At 48.7% G+C, this 10,000-nt stretch overlaps 3 protein-coding genes across 3 annotated transcripts in view; all 3 read right to left on the bottom strand.

Moving 5' to 3' along the window:
* LOC124850021 overlaps positions 1-889 on the bottom strand; it is a 1,563-nt gene extending 674 nt beyond the window's left edge. The window contains exon 1 of the mRNA XM_047331997.1: positions 1-889. This exon is cut by the window's left edge and continues 674 nt beyond it. Within this exon, the coding sequence (XP_047187953.1) occupies positions 1-742 (742 nt within the window). The 5' untranslated portion in view covers positions 743-889.
* A 155-nt stretch (positions 890-1,044) lies between these two features.
* On the bottom strand, positions 1,045-2,504 carry LOC118310410 (verrucotoxin subunit beta-like). Its single transcript, XM_047331944.1, is given in 6 exon segments — positions 1,045-1,285; positions 1,467-1,564; positions 1,567-1,713; positions 1,716-1,808; positions 1,811-1,871; positions 2,237-2,504. Coding segments are annotated over 6 exon segments (801 nt in total). The 5' UTR covers positions 2,399-2,504; the 3' UTR covers position 1,045.
* A 1,902-nt stretch (positions 2,505-4,406) lies between these two features.
* Positions 4,407-7,704, bottom strand: ptmab (prothymosin alpha b). Its single transcript, XM_035634648.2, has 5 exons — positions 7,403-7,704; positions 5,559-5,624; positions 5,387-5,474; positions 5,215-5,306; positions 4,407-5,135 (listed from the first exon to the last, which is right to left on the bottom strand). Exons 1-5 carry the CDS (start codon positions 7,445-7,447, stop codon positions 5,091-5,093), a joined length of 336 nt encoding a protein of 111 aa, XP_035490541.1. The 5' UTR covers positions 7,448-7,704; the 3' UTR covers positions 4,407-5,090.
* Positions 7,705-10,000: the final 2,296 nt, after the last annotated feature.

Here is a 10,000-nt window from a genome sequence, read left to right as displayed (position 1 = left end):
TGGACTTTCCTGATCCGGTTGCTCCCAGGAGCATGATGGTACGATTCTGCCTCATGCTTTCTTTGCCTAAGGTAAACTTACGGCATCCCTCTATGTCAATATCTTCTTCTTTCAGACACAGTTTGTAAAGTTGGGGGAATTCAGACTTTATACTCTTGCTAGCATGTTTCAGGTATTCTGCAAGACGAGCAAATTCACGTTTGGTTGTGCAGACGTTAACAGTGATGCTTTCCTTGCTTCTACCAGCGGCACCACAGTCACATGTGACCCTGACAACATACTGTGTCTCTGACTGAAGCCCTGAGACGATTGCCTTCTCAGCTCTCGACATCGTTTGGTTCCATTGGCGATCTTTCACCCCGTCGTCTGTTTGGGCGTACTCCACGATGTAGCTCAGGATCTGGACATCTGGTCCGAGCTCAGCGGGTCTCTGCCAGCTCACTGATATCTCACTTGAGTTTGGTTCAACTTGAGGTTTCCCAGGAGGGCTGCAGGGCAGAGTTTTAACCGACCCACTGACCTCACTGACTGGCCCAACACCCACTGAGGTGACAGCTCTGCATCTGAACACATACTCGGTGTCAAGACTCAGATCGCTCACTGTGACTTCATCAGCCTTTGATGCAGTTCTTTGTTGCCATCCATCCTCTCCGCTGACACTGAACTCAACAGAGTAGGAGCTGATGTTCTCTGCTCCACATCTGGGTGGAGTTATCTTCAGTGTCACGCTGTTGTGGTTCATGTCGCTCACTGTCACAGTTTCAGGCCTCGAAGGCGGTTCAAAGTTCTCACTGAGAGAGCAGCCGTCTTTATAAAGGTAGATGCTTGAACCTTTGTGTGTCTCATTTGTCAAACCCACTGTCAAGAACTTGTTGTTCTTCTTCTCCTTGTTGAGCTCAGCAAAGTCAATAAACAGACTGGCTTCAACACTTCCATTGAGGTGTACCACTGTTGCTGCTCTACATCCCGAGTGTGTGGATCTTGAGCGTCGTGTGGTTCAGTTGCTCCTGTTGCCGAGTAGTTGGATGAATCTGAGAGGTACGGTTCAGCTCTTCCCAGTGAGGTGAAAACACACCGCCTGCTTCGCACCACGAGTCTCCTCATGAAGACCATTCTGAGACGGGACGATCTTTGTGTTTTTCATCAGGTTGGTGAAGGATTTTAAAATGCTGATTTCTCTCTCTTTACAGTCCATCCACTCGTCCAGATTCTCACTGTTGAAGGGAGAAGAATGTCTCTTCACCGGTATCTCTGCGAGCGCAGACTCCTCTTCGCCTCCTCCTCTTCGCCTCCTCCTCTGCGCCTCCTCCTCTTCGCCTCCTCCTCGTATTGTTGGAAGTTTCTCTGCCAAGTCTTGTTGGAATTCCAGCTTGAACTTTGAGCACATTTCTTTAAAGCGTTGCTTTAAGAGTTTTTTGCCAATCTGTGGGAACTGCTGTGCAGTTGTTCTCATTGCATCGTTGCACGACGTTGTCGTGGTGATCTTCCATGTCCGACACCTCGTGGTCAAACACAAAGAAAGCATGTGCTCCATAAAGAATAGCTGTGACTACATGTGGCGCTATTCCGTTTCAAGAACATACGGATGCCTCACGTTGCCTCTTGCCAGATGGTCCATGGACAGTTGCTGGACGGTTGTGGTGGCCTCGTGCCTCAGTGTGACCCTGGCCTGGTTTTTGGACGTCTTCTGATCAGTCTGGTATTTGGCCGATCATCCACCTCCACCAGTCCACACAAGACACTGTCCTTCAGTGATGCTTCAACATTTAGAGCTGAAGATTTGTCCTCAATTGTGTCTGATGCAACTATTTCACATCATTACGACTCTGTGGTCTTTCTCGGATGTTTTCTTTCAGGTCATTGTGGTTCCACTGTGTCATTCCTGCAAAACAGACACAAAAATCAAGTTGACAAACTGGATTTAAAGTCTCAACATTTACAATGGATTATATTATTGTAACTGAGCCAGAGGAGGGTGGGTGTTACAGCTTGTAGGTTGAATAGTGTTCCCCATTGTCTTGATTTCTTCCACTATCTACATTTAAGAACCAGTTTCATACAATATTTTATTGGTACCTGGTTTATACAACAAAATTACCCAATAAATTTCAAAAATATTCAAGTATTTCAATATCATTTCTGAATTCCTTCACCGTTGATCTTATGACGAATGTCTGCCGCAGGAAACAGATACCAGTGAGCTGGAGGGACTTGTTCCTTGGATCATTCATAAAACAGTGTCTGATTTTAACCGCTGAAGGTTTGGTTGCGATGCTTCCAGTATCTTTACATCCGAGTCCTGACCAGGCACCAGTAGGTCTCTGCGGCAGTCGTACAGCATCCCCAGGCTGACAGGCCGACCGAGCGCCGCCACCTCCATTGATCCTCCGAAGTCCATCGCTCCGCCTGAACCGGACAAAACACCCGAAACGTCCCTTTTAAATGATTGAACATAAAGAAATACTCACTTCCTCTTCTTATGTTTTCATTCGTGGACAGATCCCAGTTTGATTCTGATGAAAATGTGACATGAGGATGAAACAAGGTGCGACTCTGAGTTGCGACACATGAGGGCGCTGAAGCACCAGGAGCGAATTCATATCTCACAAAGGTTTAGATATTGAAAAGAAATGTCAATTCTGGAACAATGACCCTGAATCTCTGAAAACAAATATTTCTAAAGATGCCGTCAAACACCAATTAAATATTTTAAATTTGAATAATCAAACAAGATTTAAAAAAAATTCTAATAATTGTTCTTACAAATACATATTTAAAATATAAATAATTTAAATATCATTAAAATAAAAAAATGATATATAAATTGAATATTATAAAATAAAATCTTCATTAAATATCTAGAAAATATCTAGTAACTAAACACATATCTTAAATATAATACAAATATCAGTAGTAGTACTTAATACTTATGAAGTGCTGTGTGTGTGTGTGTGAGTGCGTGTGTGTGTGTGTGTGTGTGTGTGTGTTGAACATTCCTGCTGACATGACTGAACAGGGATCAGATGTTTCAGGCTCCGTCGTGTTCGTTCATCGGCTTCAGCTCCTGCAGATCAAAGTACCACAGAGTAAAGATTACTACAAGTACAAGTACAAGTACTCAAGTAGTCGGTTCATACACAAGAACATAACATGCTGAAGAACACAACGATCACTCTGGTACTCCAGAAGACAGACAGACAGACAGACAGACAGACAGACAGACAGAGAGAGAGAGAGACAGACAGACAGACAGACAGACAGACAGAGAGAGAGACAGACAGACAGACAGAGAGAGAGACAGAGAGACAGACAGAGAGAGAGACAGACAGAGAGAGAGACAGAGAGACAGACAGAGAGAGAGACAGGCAGACAGACAGACAGAGAGAGAGACAGTCTTAGTTTTGTTTTGTTTCTTTTTTGCATATTTTTCTGGTATTTCACTGTAATATTTGTCTGTAACCTTTAATCATTCATTTGTTTTTCAGACGAGTGTTTCCCGGTGACGGAATCTGTTGCGTCTCTGATGATAAGACGAGTCTCAGGAATCTCTTTCCTGCGCTGCACAAACTAACACATTGTTACGTCTCTTACTGTTTTGCAGTTTGATCCTGGAGTTTATCACCTCTGTTGACGAGTGTGAGTCTTTATTAACTGATCAGAGGATCAATATGTTGCCAAATGTGCAGTAAAACCAAAGTGGCATGAAATAAAAAACCTTGTAGTTTCACAGTCGTATATTTAAAGTAGAGAACATTAACAAAAACTCATCTTTGTTCTTCTCCGTCCGTCATGTAAACATGACTCTTAAACTCTGTCAAAGTGACAGCAGCTGAAAGTAAAATGATTTTCTTTGTATATTAAATGTAAAAACTTGCTCTAACACAAGTAACTGTAGCATTGATATAATGTGTAGAAATACTGGAGTAAAGTACCTGAGTAAATCCATCACGTGTACTTCTACCACCAGAAGTACTAACACATGAAGCGGCACTGGAGGATTGAAGTACAAGTACAAGGCCAGTACTCTTCCTTCAGGAAAAATTTACTTCAAGCATCAAAGTACAAGTACAAGTACAAGTACAAGTACTGAGTCGACGCCGCACTCGTCTGATTTTCACTCATTCAACCAGTTTATACTTTTTATTTGATCTGAAGCTTTTAATTCGTCCTTTAACTCGTTTTTTACCATTTTATTTTTAACTCGTGGATGAAACTGTTTCCACCTGAAACAAAATGTTCTGTTGAAATGAAGTTTTGTCGAAGTCGACTTCAAGAAAAATATCAACCAGCAATTTACCAAGAGAATTAAATATGAATGAATGTGGAGTAAATGTACTTTGTGACCTCTGACCCCCCAGAGTGAACTCACCTCCGAGGAAGAAGAAGAAACGAGCAGAGATTCAAAGTACAACTCACAAAATAAAAGTCCGGTTTATTGTCAAACAACAAACTTCGCACATACATGAAAACAGGCCGTCATAAACACGAAGTCGCTGACAAAAACAAAATCCAAAGGAAAAAGAAAAGCCTTCCCCTCCCATACAGACAAACTAGTTATGGTACAGCTAAGGTACATACATTACATTTACTGGAATGCTCTGAGTTCAACGGCTGAAGAGGTTCTCGTTCACGACTTTTTTTCTTTTCTTTTTTTACAGGTTTTTGTTTTTCTAGGATCCGTCGAGATATTTGTAACATGGTCAACCAAGTAAAATCTTTTCGTTAGAGAAGCACCGATTGGGTCTATAGAAACCGACCCCCTTCCTAACAATATGTACAAAAATATAAAATGTAAATAAAAATACAAACAAATTCTCCTTTTCGTGTTGTTGTTGTTGAAGAGAAGCCGGATTCCTGCGTCGACGTGGCGTTCGGGTTCCTCGGGACAATTTGCGGTTGGTGTGTGGACGTGGTGGATGTGTGTGTGTGTTGAACTCTACTTGCTAATGACCATGTTGGATTTTTTTTTATTATTATTTTTTTCTCCTTTAAGTCCTCCAGCTCCTCCACCTGTGACCTTTACAAAAGAACAGTCAGAGGTGAAGAACCAGGAAGTGGTTCAGCAGGATGGCGGCGGCGGGAAAAACGCATCAATCGTCGTCGTCGGTTTTCTGCTTCTTGGTTTCGACGTCGTCCTGAAACACACAAGGGGGCGGAGTTAGCGGGCAAGCAAGGCCTTGACCGGCCGCGAACCTTCGAGGAGGCGTCGCTCACCTCGTCGTCGTCATCGTCGTCGTCGTCGTCGGCCGCTCTTTTTGTGCCGCCCTCGGCCTCGTCTTCGTCCTCCTCCTCGTCCTCTTCTTCGCCTGCAGGACAAACACAATTTGTTATTTTTATGAAAACACAGATTGAAAGAAATTTATAAAACTAAAATCCCTGCGTGTACCTTCTCCATCATCCTCCTCGTCTTCCTCGTCCACCTCCTCGTCCTCCTCGTCGTCGTCTACCTCGGGCTCGCCGTTCTCCTCGTTCTCCTGAGAAGAACAGAAGAAGAAGAAGTTAAACTCCGGAGGCTCCGAGCTCGCTCCAGGAGGAACACGGGGGGGGGGGGATGTTACCTTCCCGTTGGTGGCAGCATCTTTGCCGTTCTCCTCCTTCTCCAGCAGCTTCTTCTCCTTCAGGTCCTGACGGTGAAACAAAACAGAAAAATTCTATATAATAACAATATGAATTATTAATACTCTGATCTGATTCGTGCAGCTGAGACGACCCAACGTCTCCAGGCTGCTGCTGCTACCTGATGGCCTAGTTACAGGAGCCCCAGTGCATTGTGGGAGCTGTAGGCTCCTTCCTGTTTAAACACCGTGGTCTCTGCAGACCCCCCCCCACCTCCTCCCACTCTAAAGTGTTGTAATCTGATACTCTGATGTGGCGTCCAGGGGCATTCTGGGTAATGTAGTCTTCCGCGGGCTGCCGTCACTACCATGTCACGAGACACGCCCGGGGGAGGCACTGCAATACCCAGGATGCACCGCTCGGTTTAAAATAACACAGGAGGGCACGGGGGGGGGGGGGGGCGGTGAGCGCGACGCACGCTGCTGCCGCGCGTCGTAGCGGAGTGAAGGACAATAGAAGAGACACATGGCAGGCGAGGACACATCGTCTCCAACACCGCGGGGGGGGGGGGGGGGGGGGGGGGGGGGGGGGTCGACCCTCAGCGTCCAGCGCAGATCAGTTATCGATCAACGGCCTCACGTCACCGTATCGCCGATTGATCCGTTGAACTGTTCAAGACGCATCAGCGGCACAGTTGCGCGCGGAGGCTGCGCGCAAAACTCACTGTGCGTAAAAGAAAAACGCTCCTCAACTATAAATAGCGGCTGAACAAGGCTCCCGGTTTACCGACGCCCCCCCCCCCCCCCCTTCATAATCACCCCGGTGATTATTCAGCTCCGCCGCGCTCATTAACGGACTGACGGCTGCATCCTCCACTGCTGCTGCCGCGGAGACCCGACACACACACACACACACACACACACACACACACACACACACACACACACACACACACACACACACACACACACACACACACACACACACACACACACACACACACTTAAAGTTTTACCCAATATGATCCAAAGTCCAGCTGAGCGGAAATAAACATTTAGAAAAGCACAAAGTTGGTCTCAGGTAGAATCACACAAAGAATGAGAAACTTGTTCCCTTCATTAACACACGCTCCTATAATCGGTGGAAACCGGACGGAAGCCGCGGCTCCGCTCCGCGACGGCGGCAGCAGCGAGCTGGTCGGTAAACAGAACCACAGACAAGTGAAGTCCGGTCTCCATTCAAACCGACCAACTTCACCGGAGAGAAGCGGCGTTATCCCGGTGAGGTCTTATTAATAGACCGGTGGAGGCTCTATTAATAAGACCTCACCGGGATAACGCCGCTTCTCTTTGGATGGACGCGGGGATTAATTCGCGTTAATCGGCCCCGAGAGTTGTGGTAATAAACGCGCGTCGGTTTTACGCAGTGAGTTCCGCGGACGGTGCGATGCGCCCCGGTAGCCCGCTGCCGGGTCCGGACCTCGCGGCGGAGACCCGGGGCCGCCTGTATAAACAAAGACCCCCGCGAGGACCGGGGACTCTCCGGACAATGAGACGCAGCCTTATTTCCATGATGCGGAGCGGAGACCCCCTCCTCCTCCCCCGCTTCATCCCGAGCTCATCTCCGTTCTGTTTGGAGAGAAAGACGCGAGCACCGGTTCTGTCCTCCGGTTGACTGCGCCGCCTCCTGCGCGTGCGACGGGCTCCGACTCCACCGGAGTGCGGATGAGCGCGAAGAGACGACGGAGGTTAAAAAAAATCTAGGTTAGTGGCTGAAGCGCTTTATTCCGCCGAGCGCGGCTCCGGGAGCGACGGCCCCCGGCGGGGGCGCGCGGCGCGCCGCTTACCTTGGCAGAGAGGTCCGAGCCGGAGTCCACCTTCGCGTCGGCCATTGTTTTAGCGGGAGAAAAGTAAAGGAGTTGAAAATGAAAAGGTTGAATAAAGTAAATCCTCTCGCTGCTCCGCACTGTTGTGATGTGCCAGTGGCCGACGCGGCTCCGGCCGAGCGGCTCTTATAGGCTGCGGGGCGGAGCCTGGAGGAGGTGGGCGGCCGCTGATTGGCTGCGGGCTCCACGGAGGTGATCTTCTTCGCGCGTTGGAGTGGAACAATGGACGCCACGCCCCCTCCTCCGCCCCCGCTGCGACTCGTCCTTCTCTCCCCGAAACAATGAACCGAGCCCGGTCGAACACGACGGAACCGAGCCCGGTCCTCGGTCTGTCGACGGCTTCTGAACAACCGCGACGGTCGGGTCGACACCGAACCGAGCCGGACCGAGCCGGCGCGTTGTGTGACGTCTGTCAGGTTGATTGATTGATATTCATCTGGTCGAGTCGAGCGGCACCGGACCGATGATCCCGCCCCGCGAGGCGACCGGGGACCGGAGCCGGGGTGGGGGGGGGGGGGGGGTCGGTGTTAGTGGATTAAAGGTTTTTATAACGTTACAGTCTCCCGCCATAAGAACCCCCCCCCCCCTTCTCTTCCTGGCGGCCATGTTGGAACCCGCTCCTTCACCTCGCTGCTGCGCACTTGACTCGGTCGTGGTGTTTGTTCACAGAACATCTCATACATCAGGTCGGTCGGTGCTGACGGACAACAGACGGTGCTACGGACGGACCGTGGTGCTACAGTGTGACCGTGTCAGTGGACCGGCCGCTGCACCGCAGTGCCGCCGGTGGCCTCATTTCCTCCGCCTCCATTGTTCGAGACCCGCGGAGAGACGAGCTCCGTCGTGGAGAAGAAGAAGAAGAGATACAGTGTGCGACAGAACAGAACATGCGATGACGAGTGATGTGCTCGTGATGACGTTATGAGACACGAGGGCGAACACGCGCGTTCTTACCGAGCTCACCGAGCTCCGACAGGTCGAACATGAGCGGGACAAAGCGGCAGAAGCGCAGCCGCCATTACTCGCCCGTGTTGGGGGAAGGGAGCGGAGTGCGCTCCGGTGCCGCGCAGCCCCACGTTCACATTCTGCCCTGGTGACGCACTCGGCTCGGCCGCTGAGGACGACTCTGATTGGTCCGCCGACTGGAATCAACACGAGCATTTGGCCGCACGGCGAGCGCTGATTGGCCGCCGCGCGTGTCCGTCAGTTCAAACTGGAGTTCCGTCGGCGCGCTGCAAACCGCGGGGCCGGATCACCGGAGCGGAGCGTCGGTGTAGAGTTTCACTTCTCTCTTTTCACGTACATGTGCTGCTCAGGAAGAAAAGCGACGTGTGAGCAGAGCTGAAATACTATAATATTATAATATTCTGTGATCAGCTGTCAGCAGGATGATCCTTCAACACTTTCATCTTCTAACCACGTTTTCAGATGTGAAACATTTCACAGAAGATTCCGATGGTGGCACAAGTTTTAATATAAGTTTTGATCAATGACCCTGTTATTAATATAGAATAAAAAATGAAGACAATCGCCCCCTGGTGTCTGGCTGCAGTATATGTCATAAGCCCCCCCCCCCCCCCCCCATGTTAACAGCTAGGATATGGACCTATATAAAATATATATATAAGTATAAAACACATACTACATATTAAATAAATATACTCTACATAAACTCTGGATCGTCTTTATATACATTCTCTGATGGGCTGGATCACCAGCCCATCAGAGCAGTCAGTTGCCCCCCGGCCCCCGGCCCCCGGCCCCAGACCCAGAGGGGCCCCTAAAGCCCCAGGTTCACTGTGCGTCAATTGGTTGAACATAATTTGATTAACTGCAGATTTGTTCGGGAATTTGCACCATTGAAGGACAATGTCAACCGAGCAGGTACTTGATCCCGTGGCCCCGTGTCCTCACCACAGTTACATGAGACACTCACGTCAGGGTCAAACCACTGCTACTGTGGCGACGGGGGGCGACGCTCGGAGTCAGAGCTGCTCACATACAATCACAGTGTCTGTGGGCGGGAAATGAAATGAAATGTTGAGAAACATCTGCTGCACCAACAAGAGAATATGTGTCAAATATAAGAGGGCAGATAAATTAAGGGAAATTAAGTTTTCAATGTGATTTCATGTGTTTTTAGCCTTTTGACAGACGTTCTCTCCTCCAGTTCAACCAACTCTGTAGTTATTGACTCCAAACACAAATACTTAGAATAAATAAGATCAATCAGCTTAGTTCTGTTTTTAAACTCTGTTGCTTTCAGCCTCATTATTCCAAAGCAGGTGCATCTGAATATGAAAGTTGAGAATTCATCGACGACGAGAGTTTAAACATTGGGAGCTTTAGATCCGACACTAATCCTCCTGGTTCAGAGTCAATCTGCCCCGAGGAAACGTTCTGTACGTGTCTCGACGTCGCTCGAACAAGAAGAGACACAGTTTGAATCTGCTTCGTCCACTGACGGACGAGAGAGAGAGACAGAGACAGAGAGAGAGAGAGAGAGAGAGAGAGAGAGAGAGAGAGAGAGAGAGAGAGAGACAGAGAGAGAGAGAGAGA

This window comes from Scophthalmus maximus, chromosome 5, assembly GCF_022379125.1.
Source record: "Scophthalmus maximus strain ysfricsl-2021 chromosome 5, ASM2237912v1, whole genome shotgun sequence".
Taxonomy (NCBI): domain Eukaryota; kingdom Metazoa; phylum Chordata; class Actinopteri; order Pleuronectiformes; family Scophthalmidae; genus Scophthalmus; species Scophthalmus maximus.
The sequence above is the reverse complement of the archived record's forward strand: the minus strand, read 5'-3'. Positions and strand labels throughout refer to the sequence as shown.